This window comes from Centrocercus urophasianus, unplaced genomic scaffold, assembly GCF_019232065.1.
Source record: "Centrocercus urophasianus isolate 14NV4802_14NV808 unplaced genomic scaffold, USGS_Curo_1.0 seq_16, whole genome shotgun sequence".
In the NCBI taxonomy this organism is placed as follows: domain Eukaryota; kingdom Metazoa; phylum Chordata; class Aves; order Galliformes; family Phasianidae; genus Centrocercus; species Centrocercus urophasianus.
Window position 1 is genome coordinate 32,228,884 of NW_024884711.1, and position 17,139 is coordinate 32,246,022.

Here is a 17,139-nt window from a genome sequence, read left to right on the forward strand (position 1 = left end):
GGCCGGGCGGCGGGAGGGCACGGCTTTCTCTCGTGGGCCGGGAAGCGGGGCGGCGCCCCGTGCTCGCTGCTGGGAGAATGTTTTCCTTTTCCACCGTGCAGCCTCAGGTAAGGAGTCTGGCGGTGCGCAGTTCGCGGCGTTCGGGGCCCTTCCGCACGGGACGGCTCTTGGGGGCTCCTCTGGGCCTCGGACGGGGTGCTGGGCCGGCGGCGGGGGTCTCTGCGGGGCTGCGGCCGTTTGGCGTTCTGGGGCGGGGGAGAACAGAGGAACAGAACGTGGCAGTGAAGGAGGGAGCGGGGTACGGCTGAAGCAGGTAACCTGCAGTAGGCATTTCTTATTGTTTGTGTCTGTCGTGGAAGCGGGGGCTGCTCTATTCGTACAGCTGGAGTTGTGCAGTGGGCTGTCACGGGGCGTTATGGCAGTGAGAAAGAAGCGGCTTAAGCAGTAGTGCAGGAGAAGTCCTTTAATTATCTTACGTAAAACAATTTGGATACAGTTGGAAGGGAGGACACCGTTTGTGAACTAGCGTGCAGGATGTCACGTGTGGGTTGTGTGGGCTTTCATCTGAACCAGTGCTTTTATCCTTGAGTTTTACATTGGTGGAATTACTGTGTTACAGTGGGCTTTGTGTTAATTGCTTTTGTTGATGTTACGAAGTGAGAGCGGTGATGTTGTTTTTGTGAATGCATCATTCCACGTTTTTGTATTGCGAAATGCAAGGGGGAAGGTTGGTAAGCGGTTTGCGTGCCAACTTTGACCATTGGAGCCTTTATAATCTTACTGCAAACTTCTGGAGTTTATCTTGGAGCAGTTACTTCTGAGGGAGTTCTCACATTGTGCAGCGCAGTCTTTCTGTACCTTCTGTCTAGTCAAAACACGTGGAAGTTCTTGAAGAACTTAAGCAGGGGCTTAATCAGCAGTCGCAAGGAGGTGTTCACACAGCGGGAGCTGCAGCCCAATTCCTCCCTGCCTAGCGATACGTGCTGGCACTGGGGCGTTTCAGAAGTGTTGAAATGATTTGTACTGTGTATTCATGGCAGCCGTGGTCATGATGGAGCAGGAGCCCAGGGCATACCAATTCACAAAATGGTGTCACTGAAATGGCTGAGGGCTGCTGAACTGCAGAATTAACTGTGCTGTGTGTGCATGCTTTGTATAGGCTGGTGTGATACTCAGAGAGGTTGCTAAAATGGGATCCTAAGGGAGAAAATGTAAACTTAAAAATACTCTACAGAACAGGAAAAAAAGTGCTTCAAGTCATAGAAGTATCACTTTATGGAGGAAAAGAGGTGTCTTATTTATTTTAACAATGCTAGAGCCCACAGTATTTACAAATAAGTTCCTTTGAAGTATTAAGATTTTGATTAAATCCCCATGATTAAACACCATTTACCCATGGGGTTTGAATAGCTTCAAGTAAAATCAGCTTGATGAGATCTACTATCAAGGTAATATGTCCACGGGTAATCCAGAGTTTTCTGTGTTATAATAGTCCATCTTAGTATCTGAAGTTAAGTCCTGGTCACTGGTGAGAGGAGTGATCTCATTTACCTTTCTTTTTCTGTTACTTTTGCTTGAAGAGTATTCTCTTCTGCAGCTACATCGTGAAGCCTACTAGACAGGTGATCTTTATGCTTAGTTTTGTCCTGACACCAAGATGGCCTCAGAAATACCATGTAAAAAGAGTTCCTGAAAGGCAGTAACTGTAAATAAACAGCATTTGAACATTTCAAGAGGTGGTGTCCACTTGCAGATTTTTTTTTCAGTGTGGAAATAGTTTTGCTATTGCTTTACCTCTATCTCTCCAAAGGTCTGTGTTTCCTTTTTGTGTGCTTGTATGTTTCTATTCGGGAGGTAATTTAACTGGCTGCGGTCATAGAATGGCTTGGGTTGGAGGGGACCTCAAGGATCATCGAGTTCCAAGCACCCTGTCACAGACAGGGTTGCCAGCTGCTAGATCAAGTTCTAGACCAGGCTGCACAGGGCCATTTACAACTTGGCCTTGAACCTCCAGGGATGGGACATCTCCAGCTTCTCTGGGCCAGCACCTCAACAGTCAGTCAAAAAACTCCCTGACATCCAATCTAAATCTGCCCTCCTTTAGTTTAAAACTGTTTCCCCTAGTCCTATCACTGGCTACCTGCATAAAAAAATTGATTTCCCTTGTGTTCATCATCTTCCTTTAAATATTGGAAAGCTGCAGTGAGGTCTCCCTGCAGCCTTCTCTTTTCTGGGCTGAACAAGCCCAGCTCTTTCAGCCTGGCTTCATAGGAGAAGCGCTCCAGCCCTCTGATCGCCTTCATGGCCGCCTTCTGGACCTTCTCCAAAAGCCGTACATCTTTCCTGTGGATAGAAGCTTAATTCCTATAAGGGAAAATCACATTTAGTTTCAATCATTTCATACAAATAAGATACAAAATTGTGGAGTATTTGTCAAAGATACCAACAAATTATGTTTTTCTGTTATCTAGCTGTAACAGCACTTTTTTAGTACAACAAATAAATCATACTTGGAGGAAAAACAGTCCTGAAATTCATTATGGAAGTATTAATTGTAACAGTAACCTTGTTTTCATACTCAGCAAGCATCCATAAGTTGTGTTAGTTTTCTAACTGAATGTTTAGGTGGGAACTGAGGGCTGTCTTTGTGTGGCCTAAATGTTGATAATTTGTACCTGTTTCTGTATTTGAAAATGTAGTGATTGCTTTCTAGAATCCACGTTGTATCTGAAAAGTAACAGGAAATGTAGCTGTTTTTCTCATCCAAACTTTGTGATCTTCTATTCTGTTGTACATACTTAAATTTTTTTCTGTAATTTGAGCTACCAGCTCACCGTGTCGTGTTGAAACGAAGTACATGTGATTTGTTATGCAATTCTCGGTTAAAAGGCAATGTACAAGATACTTTAAGCCATAGTTTGGAAGGGAGACTTGTTTAAATTGTTGAAGACAGCTTAAAGTAGTTTTTTTTTTTTTCTTACAGGCCACCGTTCCTTTGAGTCACCTTATCAATGCCTTTCATTCTCCAAAACCCTCCACTAAAACTGCCAGCACGACATCCGTACAGCCTGCCCAGAGGGACACCACCTCAGAGCACGATGCTCAGAGCAGTGAGGTACTGGAAACTTTTGGAAAATGGGTCTTTTGCTTATAACTTAATTCAATATTTGACTCGTTTTATAAAATGATGTAATGGGAATAGGAATGGATAGAATGCAACTTTCTTTTGACAGAACTTCAGTAAATCAGTCTTGTTAGTCCTACAAAAATACAGTACTTCATTTATAAGAAAAAAATGCAGCTGGTACCTGTCTCAGTAATAATTTCCTGAGATGAAGGGAACCTGTTTCTGCTTAATTCAGCTTTGAATGCAGCGATAACTGTGGATACATCCAGGAGACTCTTTTAAAATGACTTCAGCTTTGATGTTTTATTCATGTATGTCTTACTAAGCATCTAGTTTCACCTCAAAAATACAACGTAAAGTTTATGTTAAAATGATTTAGGAAAAATGAAAATACAACCCATAATGTTCTAACAATAAAAAAACGTAATTTATGTGCAAATACATCTTGGATAGCTTGGCATACATTGACTTCTTGTTTAAGAAAATAATAACTCTAGTGAAAAGCTCTCTTGAGAGGCTAATGTATATTTTGAAGGGTCAAAGCCAATAGGAAAAAAATGTTTTTGTAGTTGAGCATGTTTAAAAGATACCCATCTGTAAAATACAAGATTACATTTACATAAATCAGGATTGTTTCTTCGATAACTCACATGGATGCACCTTTTACTTTTCTCATAGTATCTTCAATTTTCTGTGTAAGAAATTACAGATCTTGGTTCTTATGCTCCTCTAAATACAAACTTTTTCCTTTCATTGTGTCCATTTACCTCATACCTTTCATTTCATACAAAAATGATTTTTATTTTCAGATTTTTATTTGAATTCTGGATATAGTTTTTAAATATCCAGTCTTCATGTTGCTGCTAAACTTGCTTTATTGAAGTTTTTCTGCAAAAGCTTGGCCAAAAAGCAAAGGAGGAAGTGGGATTTTGTCCCTTTCCCACGTGAATGAAATAAAATGGTTGGATATTGCTGTACATCGTCCCCTCACACCCTCTGCTCACTCAGTCATGAAGATCAGAAAGAATTGGAAAAGAGCATTTTTTTTCCATGTCTACTGCAATCATAGAACTGTTCGGGTTGGAAGGGGCCTGTAAGGCCCAGCTCCCCTGGGATGGACAAATTGGGGCACCCACACTGGGTGCTCGTAGCCTGATCCAGCCTGACCTTAGATGTCCACTGCTGCCCTGTGCCACCACCTCACCACCCTTATTGTAAAAAAAAAAAAAAGTTTAAAAAAGAAAAAAATAATTCCTTATATCCAAATTCAATCTCTTTACTTTGATACCATTTCCCCTTGTCCTATCAGGACTTTCTATCATGAAAGGTATTAAAAAAGAAGACTGAATTGGGAAGAAAATTTGCTTACAGTAAGTGTACCCCGATAATGAAAATATCAGCGTGTGCATATGGAGAAGCTGTTTTGTGTTGACAGTAGCAAATACTCTTAAACTGTGTCCTTTCATTTCTTTCTCATTGCTTATTTTTTTTTGTCTGAACTTTTCGTCTCAATGCAGCACCTATATTTTGCAATTAACATGGCTAATTTCAAGTTACTAACAATACGAAGTAAATTCTGAACACTTTTTTTTTTTTCCAGTCTGTACTTAATTTCAGAGATCTGGGATTGTCTGATTTGAAACCTCACCAGTACAAAGAGCTCATGAACAGGTTGCTTCCTGGGTACTATCCCAATAACAAAGCGTCGTCGCGGTGGCACACGTCCTATGTCTCTGCTGAGTCGTTCTTTGAAAATAAGCATGGTATGTTTTAGAGTGAAGTGCTGATGAACATGAGCTGAGTTAAATTGTGAAAGAGCTGTGTTCTTCTTGTGTTGTAGATAACTCATAGTTTTAAAATGTCTAGTATATTTCTTAATGAAACTGTTAATATCTTGTTTATTTGTATCATGGGGTTGTTCTTTTATGTTTTAGATATCTAAATCCAGTTTTGAGCTCATACTTGAATTTGGTGATTGTTGAACTTGTCTGAACTCAGTTGTAGCATGAGTACATGTTGTCTTAATGACGAGACTGAGCTAGAAATTTAATTACCACTTTGTTCCACCAAATAAAATGGATTTTGCTCACTTACTAGTGTAACACGTGAAAATCTCTAGTTTACATAAGGCTGTTCCATTTTTTTGTTTGAAGCAGTGTTATGTGAGGACTAAATAAAAGGGAGTTCAGAGTAACAAACTGTTAACAGGACGAGTAGAGTATTTCCTTGCTGGGGGGAAAAAAGCAACAAAGCAAGAGTGTTTCCTTAAATATCCTTGTTGGGATTGGCCTTAAATGTGTGAAGAAGAGAAGGACCTGGGGGTGTTGGTTGATGCTCGGCTGAACATGAGCCAACAGTGTGCCCAGGTGGCCAAGAGGGCCAACGGCATCCTGGCCTGCATTAGAAATAGTGTGGCCAGCAGGAGCAGGGAGGTGATCATCCCCCTCTACTCTGCACTGGTGAGGCTGCACCTTGAGCACTGTGTTCAGTTTTGGGCCCCTCACTACAGGAAAGATGCTGAGGTCCTGGAGCGTGTCCAGAGAAGGGCAACGAAACTGGTGAGGGGTCTGGAGCACAGGGCTGATGAGGAGCGGCTGAGGGAGCTGGGATTGTTCAGTCTGGAGAAGAGGAGGCTCAGGGGAGACCTCATAGCACTGTACAACCTCCTGAAGGGAGGCTGTGGTGAAGAGGGATTTGGCCTCTTCTCCCAGGCAACGAGCAGGACACGGGGCAATGGCTGCAAGTTGTATCAGAGGAGGTTTAGGTTGGATATAAGGAAGAACTTTTTCTCTCAGAGTGGTCAGGCACTGGAATGGCTGCCCAGGGAGGTGGTGGAGTCGCCGTCCCTGGCAGTGTTCAAGAGGCGTCTGGATGACGTGCTGCGTGATGTGGTTTAGTGCTGGTGGAGGCAATGGTGATGAGGAGACAGTTGGACTGGATGATCTTGTAGGTCGTTTCCAACCTTGTGAGTCTATGATTCTGTAAATGCAGGAAGTGAAGGTGTTATAAAGATGTACAGTGATGTGTTGGGGAAAGAAGCATGTAAACAATGTCTCGATTGTCAGAGAAGGATGGGGAAAGTAGTAAAGTGGAATTCATGTTTAAGAAAGGGAAAAGCAACGAGAGGTAATATTTAATTACCATTTAACACGTGTTTATGTTCTGTTATATCAATTCTTACAGGGTTTGTGGACATCTTTAGTGCTTTACGCTCATCATGTTTGTACAGACAGACTCCTCATCCCCTCCAACACTTCTGTTCCGAGCTCAGGTGTTGGCCAGGTATGAAACAGTGAACTGCACTTTGCTTTTAATTTTCATTACGTTTTCATTTTGAAAGGTCTTTTTTCTTTTCTTTTTTAAAAGAGGTCATGCAGGAAACATTGGTAAACTCCCAGGAAGAGCCTTTAAATTGATACTAGCACAGTAATTTTGAGACTATTCTTGCATTTGAGCAGTGTGTTTTCAGATTTACGTTAGTAAATGTGCTGTAACAAGAGAATATTGTTCAAAGGTGTTAGTATTTGTGTATAATATTATTAAAAGACAACAGAAGTTTGAATCCATAAATCTGTTGAATCTAATGGTTTTTCTAAGGTTTCATGATTTGTTTAAACTGCTCCTGGATACATGATGTGTAAAAGCAAGGTAATAACAGGGCTGTTTTAGCAAGGAAGTAATTAGGAGCTCAGTGAGTTCAAATACTGACATCTGTTCAGTTTTTCTGAGGCTGCATCTGGATACTGTATCTGGTTTGTGTCCCTCAGTTACAAGAGAAGTGTTGACAAAGTAGAGGCAGCCCAGCACTGGAAGGGTACAGAGTGTAATGCACGTACAGTATGGTGGCAGCTGAAAGATTGGAGCTTTTGAAGTTAGCAGAAGAGAGGGCAGGATGGGATGTAATTGCTGGTGGAGCCAAATTAATTACCTTTCTCTCCTGCACCTTGAAGGAGAGGCAGCAGTTGCAAGTAATCACAAAGGAAATTTGTGCTGGGGAGTTTTCACAGTGAGAATGAAGTAGTTCTGGAACAATTTTTTTGGTGAAGTTGTGACTGAACTGCCTGATCTGATGTTGAAGTTTGCCCTCTTTTTTGAGCAGAGGTTGGAGTGGGTGAACTGCAGAAGTTCTTTTTCTGTGGTGCTGTTCTGTGATAAAACAAGTCCCACATAACGAATGACCTTTAGACTGCTGTTGATTATCTTAGAATGCTTTAGTGAAAGAAGTTTAACATTCCTGGCTTTTGTACTTTGTGATTAAAATCTCCACAAGGTTTCTGTTGTCATGAAGGAAGACCTGTAGTGTTATAAACTCCTTGTATTCAAACTGTCTGATTTCTTTTGTCACTTTCTACGTTAATAATGCATCACAGTCATTCAGGAGGTCTTCAGGGCAGCTTTTTAGCTGAGCTTTTGAATAGATCTTGTCTTAAAGCATGAATTTTCATTCCCATCCTTTCTGGATGAGATTTCACATATGAAAGATTTGTCAGAGTGCCCGGATTTAATTGATCTGTTTGTTTCTGCTGTTCTCAGAGATGACGACAGAGCTGATCCATTTTCCTTAAAAATTATTATGGAAAAAATGTATTGTAAAACACAGCATAGCATACTTGAAACTGAAAGCTTGGATTACAGCTGTTGTTCAGGGCTGCCTAACAATGCGCTTACCATTACAGTGTTTTGATTTATTTATTTATGCTGTTTATTCCTAGCAGATCCAAAAGTGCCTTCAGACAACTTCACATTTTTTTGGCTGGAAATGGGCTGCGGTTTTCTTCGCTTTTTAACTTGATTATTTTGGGGAGGTTATATTTGCTCCATATATTTTTCATTTAATAAATTGAAATTACCTGTGTTTTTAATCACAGTGTGGTAGTAAGGGATAGTTCTAAATTTTCCATTTTTCGTAATTCCTTTTTGTTTTAAAACCCAAGTCTACACGCAGACCCGGAGCTTCAAGACGTTGCGGTCAAAATCGAGGCGTTTGCAGTCAACCACTGAACAACTCACTGAAACAAAGAGTTCTTTTCCTTCGCTTTTGAAGGTAACTACAGATGACTTTAGGAAGTTGTGCTTCTTAAGTAAATCTTCGTAATTTACCAAGAGTGCTCTAAGATTTTTTTTACGTTAGTAATTGTAAATTCTGAACTAAATGGCAACATACTGGTTTTCTCAGTAATGCACAAATTTGTTTAATATGTTATGACTAGAGATTATTTTAATCTTTAGGGAGATAATTTCAAATCGAGAAACTGGTTTTAAGTTTTGGAAATAAAACTGTCTATTCTGTTTTTGTGGTTTTGTTTAAAATAGCTTGGAGTCAGTTAAGTATTTAAAGCAGAGAGTTAACATAAAACCTTTTTCTTAATTTTTTTTCCCTAGTGATTCAGAGTGTTATTGATGCTTCGAGAATAGACTTATTTGTAGTAGTTATCTTTTATTAAGATGCAGAATCTTTATGCTTGATGTTTCTATGGGTTTAAAAACTTGTCTGCTCTTAATTCTCTTAATTCAGTAGAGAATTCAGTAGAGGCTTGGGGTGGCCAGGCACTTACCAAGACAAAGTTGATTTTGATACTCTTTGCTCCTAACTGGTTATGTGGAAGTCAGGCTAATTATAGCATTGGTTCTTATTTTATGTGTAAATTAGCTCTGAACTTTCCAATTTGTCTAGGTATGTGTGATTTACTTAATCTATCGACTAAATTTTCTATGGATGGAGATGCACCGGAGTTAGCTCCATGTGGTGGTGGTGGTCTTTGATTTGAGAGGGTGTGATGCATATCTAATCAACTCTGTCAAAACTATAGTTGGAAAATATTTAACATTTGGGAATAAGTGGTTTTCATGAAGGAAAAGGCTTAAGCAAATAGCTTGCACTGAATCCATGTACAAAGCTAGCTGTGTGCAAAGCTCTCTTGGCTCAATTGTCCATTTGGGGTTCGGAGCCTGATCTGCTCAGAGCAAAAATCAAGATGGCTCCTGCTTGTACCTTTGTGATCTCACACTTAGCCTACTGGTTTATATTGTCTAACTCCGCAGCATCTGAATTCTAAGCTTTTGTTTTTCCCTTTCCCTCGCCATGGTACCAAAGAAGTTAACTGTATATCAGAACTTAGCATAGGCTAACATTCTTGTGGAATATGTTTTAGGGCTTTTTACTGAGAAAACGAAGAATTGATGTTGAGAACTTGGATGCGCTAATGAAAACAAAAAACATCCCAGAAGCACACCAGGATGCTTTTAAAACTGGTTTTGCAGAGGGCTTTTTGAAAGCACAGGTATTCCTGCAGAAGACACTCGGTAAGTTGTTTTAGTCCGTGTTTTTTTTTTTTTTTTTTTTTTTTGCTTTCAGAAAGTAGTTTATTTTCGCCTATTTAATATTTTTCTTTGTTTTCTTTTACAGATTCCTTAAGAAGATCCCGTTTGCTTTCCTTCTTTCTCTTCGTCTTATGTTTTTATCTTGCTGTATATTCCTCATTTTTACCTGGGAAAGGCTCCTTTTCAGATGCTGGTTAGTTATGTTTTTGAAACTATTTTACTTTCTTTATTCCTTCCAGCATGTTTAGCTCAAACTAAAAGTGTTTTTGTATGATTGTTTTTAGGATAATATTTCAATGTACTAGTGGGAGATAGTTACTGCTTTTGACTACAGTCTTTTAAACACTAATGCTACAGAACATTTTCAAGAACAGCTTTGGTTTTTTAGTTATTTTTTCCTGATTATTTCAGTGAAATGGTTGCGTGGAAACTAATATAGAAGTAGTTTCTTCATAGACTGTGTTAGTCTTTGAATTTAAATGATGTGACATCTAAGTTGTCAGCAGTAGGGAATAGGATTCAGTTTTTCAACTTCTATTTATGGTCACAACCTAGTTTACAGTGAGTAGGTACTTGCATGGCCAACTGCCTTCATGAAAAATCCTTTGGAAATGGCAGAATGAACAAAGGCTGAGCTCAGATAAGTGGAGAATTTCACCTTCGTGTTGAAGGAGAGCTTGTGTTTCTGTGTATCTGCTTTTGGATGCAAAGCTTTCTATACCTAAAAGAGCTTACCACTGAATTAACTGAAAATATTTTAAATATTTTTTTAGTGTTTTTTATTCTTGCTGCACACTTGTAAATGGAAACATTGCTTTTTAAAAGGCTGTGTGTAAAGGTGATGGCTTAACATTGTATGGATTTGAGTGCAGGGTATGCTCTTGGAACAAAGTAACTTTGCATAAATTTTGCCTTTTCTGCTGTCAGTACGCTTTAGAACATCAAGTATCTTTGATGCAGCAGTGGATCCAATCCAGCTGAAAAATGTTACCTTTGAACATGTAAAAGGGGTAAGTTCAAAAGTTCTGAACTCAAAAGTCAATTCAGAAATTTGTTATGTCTTTGAGTAAGCACTGTGAGCCTGGAGAACATCTTGCTATATTAAAGGAACTGCTTTTTATGGCCTGTTTTAAAAGAAACAGATCTTTCTCATATTTGGATAAGCTTAAGGCATTAAAACTGAAGTGAATGAAGAATATGAATGATTGAACTACATTTCCTATTTCTGTGAAGTAGAGGAGCAGTGCAGTCTGCAGTAACTGGCCTCATTTCTTTGCTCCTCTCCTTCCTCCAAAACTTTATCAATATATTGGAATCTAAGCAGAGCTTCATACTGACTTCAAGTTAGAATCTGTGGGTTTGACTTCGCCCACTTATTTTTATGTTTGAAAGACATGATGATTGCATTTCCACATATTTATTGGAAATACGGAGATTCCTAGGAACAGCTGGGCCTGGCACTGCTAGTGGGATAACTTTATTATTTTTGCTCTTCATCTGTTCCTTGGCTGTGTGCTGCAAAATGAGGGCTTCCCCTTGCCTGAATAGCTTAATCTTTTTAACTGATTAAGTTGATATCTTGACATAGTTTGTGATTCCATATTTGTCTTGGTGGTCAGATCTGGTCCTGAACTGTTTGGTTATCCCTTAGTTTTGTGAACTTCAGTGTTACTGATTCATGTACACAATTCTAGGAAATAGGCTTGGTATCAATACAAAAGTTTTGTGATACTCTTATCTCCTTCCCTTCCATTTTATATTTCTGTTCAAATAAACTTATCTAAGCCTGCAGTACAAAGTTTATCTACGAAAAGATGCAATATTTTATGAGTGCTTATTGACTGTTTGTGACTGCTTTTAATGTGTAGGTTGAAGAAGCTAAACAGGAATTGCAGGAAGTTGTAGAATTCCTGAAAAACCCACATAAATTTACTGTACTTGGAGGTAAACTTCCAAAAGGTAAGAATCATTGCTCACAGAAGTGAGAACTGTATGTAGACATAGCTATATTTTGTAGCTTTGTTCCACGTTGAATGACTGATTTACAGACTAATCCTTGAATATTTTTTCCTTTGGTTTTGGAGTCAAAAAGGTGCATGATCAAAATGATACTAAATACCACAGTTCCATTTTGTTTATATTTGAGATAAATAGTAAAACAATGTTAGGCATTTGTAGTGGATTTCATCATTTTGTCCTGTTTCAGCTTTTATTTGATAGTCTTACAAACCTTTTTTTTTTTTTTGTGGTTGTTTAAATGTGGATCAGACTCCAGATCTTTTAAAGGGGCCTCTTCATACATATCTGAAATAGGATAGCACAGCTTTTTGAAGCCAAATGAAAATTCCTTTAATGCACAGAAAGCACAGCTGGACAATAAGGCTGTATGGATTTGTCCTTGTTGGGTGGTTTTTCTTCTATATTTTCTTTCCTTTCAGGTATTCTGTTGGTTGGACCACCTGGTACTGGCAAAACTCTTCTTGCTCGAGCTGTAGCTGGTGAAGCTGATGTGCCATTTTATTACGCTTCTGGGTCAGAGTTTGATGAGATGTTTGTTGGTGTGGGAGCGAGCCGCATCCGAAGCCTATTCAGTAAGTTGAGCAGTTGTGTTTTTGAAATCTTTCAGTGTGCAAGATGAGTATTCAGTATTGCTTACAGATAGTGAAAGTATGATAAGGTACAACTTTGGTTACTGGAAAATAGCACCGTCTCAGGATAACAAAGCTGTAAGTGTTTAAGTGTCTCAGATTTCCATGAGCAGCAATTGGTTGTAGACACTTGGTGGTCAAAATGAAATTGTAGCAAAATTATAACTGATGTTACAGCATGCCAGTGAGAGTAGAAGTTATTTAATCAAAGACGCAGTGTTCTGTAAGTAAAAGTAATATTTCAATTTGTAATTGTATGACCATAAAATGTAAAGCTTGCTCCCTTCAATGGGACTTATGGTAATGGGCTTTAGAATGAAACTGTTACATTTTTAGGTTGATAGTTTGCACAAGAGAGGCTTTCTTGAACTATGGAAATAAATATTACAGAGGGTGTTGAGGGGGAAATAAACTTATCTTTTGCATGTACAATTGATAGTGTTGTGCATCGGCACTGTAAGAGGTGATTTGCATTTGTAGAAGAGATGTTGCTTCCTTTTAGAAGGGGAACAAAGCGTGCCTTTCTTTCTGTTGGTTATGGAAGTTTAGATAAGTACAGGTCAGCTTAACATTGACGCTACTTGTATGTTCAGCTGGATGGCATGAACTGCATCCTGGTATGCATGTATAAATCTTATCTTAAAGTTTATTACTGTATTTTATTTTGTTCTCATTACCTGTATGCTTGAGGGTGATGTCTTTCGCCATTGAAAGGCAGGCTCTGTAAAAATGACATTATTTTTACTTAATAGATTAATGTTTTGTACCTGAGCCTGAGAAATAAACTGTTGTATAGAGCTGATAGAGGATAGGCTGAATTTCTTAATCTGCTGCACTTGTAATTTTTTGTAGCATTATAAGAATATAGAAGCTGGTGTAGAGATGAAAAACTTGCTGCTCTGTTGCTTCAAGAAGGAAATACATTTTTTGAAATGGAGGCTAAAATTGCAACAGTTTAGGTGATGATACAATGTTCCAATGCAAGGCTAATAGAAATAGGAGAATCCTGAATTGCATCATATGCTTTCTGTTAGTTTGTGTGGTTGAAGTGTCCTTCAGCTATTTTTCTTTTGTCAGGGGAAGCAAAAGCAAATGCACCATGTGTTATATTTATTGATGAGTTGGACTCCGTTGGTGGGAAGAGAATTGAATCTCCAATGCATCCGTATTCAAGGCAGACCATTAATCAACTTCTTGCTGAAATGGATGGGTAAATATCTGGATTCTGAGGGTATAGAAGGTGTTGACTAGTATTTTGAATATTTGGATTAATTTTTCTTCCTTACAGTTTGGTTGTCTTAACTTTTAAAAATACTTTTAAGGATATAAATCTCTATGATACTATGATAATGCTCTTATGTTACTGTTGGCAGTAGTAGAAAGTCATCATTAATGGCCTGAAGTAATATAGAAGCTTTTAAGTTACAGTAATGTAGTATCTACAGTCAGCTGAAATTATTTCTTATCAGATCTCAACTCTGACATCAGGGCATGATTTTCAACCAGTTACTAGGATAAATGTAGTCATTAGTGGATCAAATGTGAGTTGAGATGACTGGTCAGTTGAAGTCATTTCTAATAAGAAATAGAAATTGTTTAAAAATAAGTGTAAATTCTGTGTAAAAATGCATTTTTGCCTTTTTTTTTTAATACAGCTTTAAACCTAATGAAGGTGTTGTTATTATCGGTGCAACAAACTTCCCTGAAGCATTAGATAAGTGAGTATGACTCATTCATCACTTCCATGGCATGTTTTTCTTTTTTTTAAATACAGCAACTAAAGCTTGCTTTGGTAATTTTCAGCTATTACAATATTATAGTTGAAAGTATTTGCAGCTAAAGAGGTTTGTAAATTGAAGAGTTACTTAAATTGAAGAGGCACTTAAAAGGTTGTTAAGCTAAGTATTAAAAAATAAGTAACCTGCTTCTAAATAACTAAAACTTCTGCAAGGTTTTTGACTTAATTTGACTGGCTGTGTTCCTTGTTTGCAGTGCAGTTTAGTAGTAGTTAGCAATACTATCTTACTGTATTTACAAGTAAAAAAACATTAAAAATTGGTTGGCAATGTATCTTTTATCTGACTTTAGCCACAAATAAGAAATGAAATGTGGTTTATGTAGATGTCTTTAGAAGGGTCAGGTACATTTGTCTTGCTCATATCTCTTAGGAAAAGTTTACTGCAGCCTTTTTGAGTGGGTGTATTAAATGATCTTCTCCCTACAGTGCTCTAATTCGTCCTGGTCGCTTTGACATGCAAGTTACTGTTCCCAAGCCTGATGTAAGAGGTCGCACGGAAATTCTGAAATGGTATCTTAATAAAATCAAGTATGATCAATGTAAGTAAATACCTTTTTACAGTATCTTTTGACATAACTGTTCATATTCAGCCAGCCTATTGATATCTCAGCCCTTTATTCCAAAGCAGCAGTATCTCTACCTCATACCTAAAAATAAACAAGACAATAATACACAATGTTACAAGTGTTAAGACAGTTTTCTGAGGCAGTGTTTCTTACCTCCTCTGATCAGTGTCTTTAAGCATTAGCATTCATTTCTTTGAGCACTTCTGTTGAATGCAGTGTTTTTAATACAATGTGGTTCTTGCTCATAATTTGATCATTTCTTGGTATCTGTTCATGGTGGAAGATTTTTCAGGAGCAATGTGGACCTGAACGACTTTCTTTTTTTCCCCACAGCTGTTGATCCAGAAATAATTGCACGAGGCACAGTTGGTTTTTCTGGAGCAGAGCTTGAGAATCTTGTAAATCAAGCTGCCTTGAAGGCAGCTGTTGATGGAAAAGATATGGTAACCATGAAGGAGTTGGAATTCTCCAAGGACAAAATCCTAATGGGTAGGACATAATATACATAACACATAGTATATGTTAAAGCAGTTTTCTGTGTGTGTGTGATTTACACTTTCATAGAAGGAGAGGGTTTTTGTTTTTATACAAATACATCTTCTGTTTAGTTAATTCTGAATAGAATGTGAGACCAGAGAATAATTATGTTAAATCCAGTGTAGAAAACATTCTTTAAGAGTTGATGCTCTATCAGAAATTGTGTTTTATACTTGAACGCGGAGGAAGGTGCAGGTTTGATTTCCTCCTACCCTCCATTTAGGAATAGGTAACTAGAAACCCGGAACTCCTTTCTATTAACTGTCATATGGTAACACAACACAAACACCTGTGACATATAGACTTAAGGTCTACTCTAATCAAACTCAAGAGGAAGTGCAGTTTCATCAGATAGGCAGGTTCATGATTCATTTTAGTCTATTCCTTTAGAGGCAGCTTTGCTGTTAAGTACAGGTAGGTCAATTTTGGACGCTAATTAATGCTCATTAAATGCAGAGTATTTACAAATAGTATTTTAGTTATGCTTGTATACTGTTCAACTGCTACTTTGTACCCTGAGTATGCATATTCCACATGTACCATGGCTGCCAGCTGTACAGGCAAGTTTAATTTTCCTTCCTTTGCAGGACCTGAGCGCAGAAGTGTAGAGATTGATGAAAAAAACAAAACCATCACTGCTTACCACGAGTCTGGACATGCCATCATTGCATACTATACCAAGGATGCAATGCCGATCAACAAGGCTACCATCATGACACGAGGAACAACCCTGGGGCATGTGAGTATTTTTATAATTCTTTGTTGGTTTACTGATAATTCTAAAAAGTATTTTGGCAGCAGTGCTATTTGTTGTCTTATAATGTGTATTGAGATTTGCTGTTTCAGCAGTCTCTTGGCAAGCTGGTTGTCTCTTATGTGGTACAAATATTCTTCATTCCGAAATACAGTAGCTCTTGCTCATATACTGATTTGATTCTGCTACAGTTAAAATAGCACTCAAGTGCAGCACTCAGAAGAATGTCTGAAGGATCAGAGAGTAGCAATGCTGCTTAGCTGCACTTTTAATACACACATACTTAATCTGGTTGTTTTGTGTCTTGTGTGACTTTTTCTAAACCACGTTAGTTAATTACCTTGTTTCTCTACTATAGATATTCTGTGTAAGTGCATGGTAGCTCCTGGTAGAAAAGAAAAAGTGTAGTTCCAGTCTTTCTGTTTCTGCAGAACTTCTGTGCAAGTTAATGTGTTCAGATAAATAAAGTAATTGGTGTGAATCATCCAGGAAGTTGATCAGTCCAAATGTAGAAAATAAGAAAAAATGGATAGAATAGATTGTTCTGTTTCTGGTCCTGCCTGTAAGCTTCTGTTATTAATTTTTTTGAGGTGGCTCAAAGGAAGCTATTTCAGCTGGCGAGGGCATAGTCCAGAAGGAGGCCCAGAGCACTCACATAGTTGTGTAAAGCCATTACTCCCCTTTGGATTTAAACAAGATTACTTTTCAGATTATTTCAGTTTGTTACCAGACTGTTTCTTTATCTTCCAGGTGTCTTTGCTCCCAGAAAATGACAGATGGAGTGAAACTAGATCCCAGTTACTTGCACAGATGGATGTCTGCATGGGAGGACGAGTAGCAGAAGAGCTCATATTTGGAAGTGATCACATCACAACAGGTCAAGGCATCAATAGTTAGAAGAATTTGTGATCAGAGTTCATGGACAGGCGTATTTAACTTGATTTCAGTAATTAATTTAAATTTGTTTGCTATCCAGGTGCTTCCAGTGATTTTGACAACGCTACTAAAATTGCAAAACTCATGGTGACTAGATTTGGAATGAGTGAGAAGGTAGTGTATCATCAGTGCTTAAATATTTATGTGCTACACAGAAATGTTCTGTAATGGCTGTCAGTTGTGATAGGCAGAGTAGTTCTGCCAAAAACGAAGGCTTTACATTTGGCCCTGCTATAGGAAACTGAATTAGAAAACCTGTGTACACCCTAGTTTAAAAATCAACTTGCAAGATCTTCTCATCAGTGACCTCAAAAGTTACTAAGGTCTGCAGGGGAAAAAAAAAGTGTTGGGCGGGGTAAAGGAAATGTTGAGTTTTGTAAACTTCTAAAGAAACTTCCTTCATTATCACTGTTGCGTCAGTAGTCTTTTTTGTTTTCCTTTTAAATGAAATA

The 17,139-nt window shown here is 38.3% G+C and overlaps 1 protein-coding gene across 1 annotated transcript in view; it reads left to right on the forward strand.

The window, feature by feature from the left end:
* YME1L1 (YME1 like 1 ATPase) overlaps positions 1-17,139 on the forward strand; it is a 20,277-nt gene continuing 3,138 nt past the window's right edge. Inside the window, exons 1-17 of the mRNA XM_042816668.1 lie at positions 1-107; positions 2,984-3,115; positions 4,728-4,890; positions 6,311-6,409; positions 8,062-8,171; positions 9,280-9,430; positions 9,534-9,641; positions 10,376-10,458; positions 11,317-11,407; positions 11,887-12,039; positions 13,174-13,306; positions 13,752-13,814; positions 14,321-14,433; positions 14,794-14,949; positions 15,585-15,736; positions 16,502-16,628; positions 16,728-16,801. Coding sequence (XP_042672602.1) covers positions 78-107; positions 2,984-3,115; positions 4,728-4,890; positions 6,311-6,409; positions 8,062-8,171; positions 9,280-9,430; positions 9,534-9,641; positions 10,376-10,458; positions 11,317-11,407; positions 11,887-12,039; positions 13,174-13,306; positions 13,752-13,814; positions 14,321-14,433; positions 14,794-14,949; positions 15,585-15,736; positions 16,502-16,628; positions 16,728-16,801 — 1,938 coding nt within the window. The 5' untranslated portion in view covers positions 1-77. The remainder of the gene's footprint in view (positions 108-2,983; positions 3,116-4,727; positions 4,891-6,310; positions 6,410-8,061; positions 8,172-9,279; positions 9,431-9,533; positions 9,642-10,375; positions 10,459-11,316; positions 11,408-11,886; positions 12,040-13,173; positions 13,307-13,751; positions 13,815-14,320; positions 14,434-14,793; positions 14,950-15,584; positions 15,737-16,501; positions 16,629-16,727; positions 16,802-17,139) is intronic.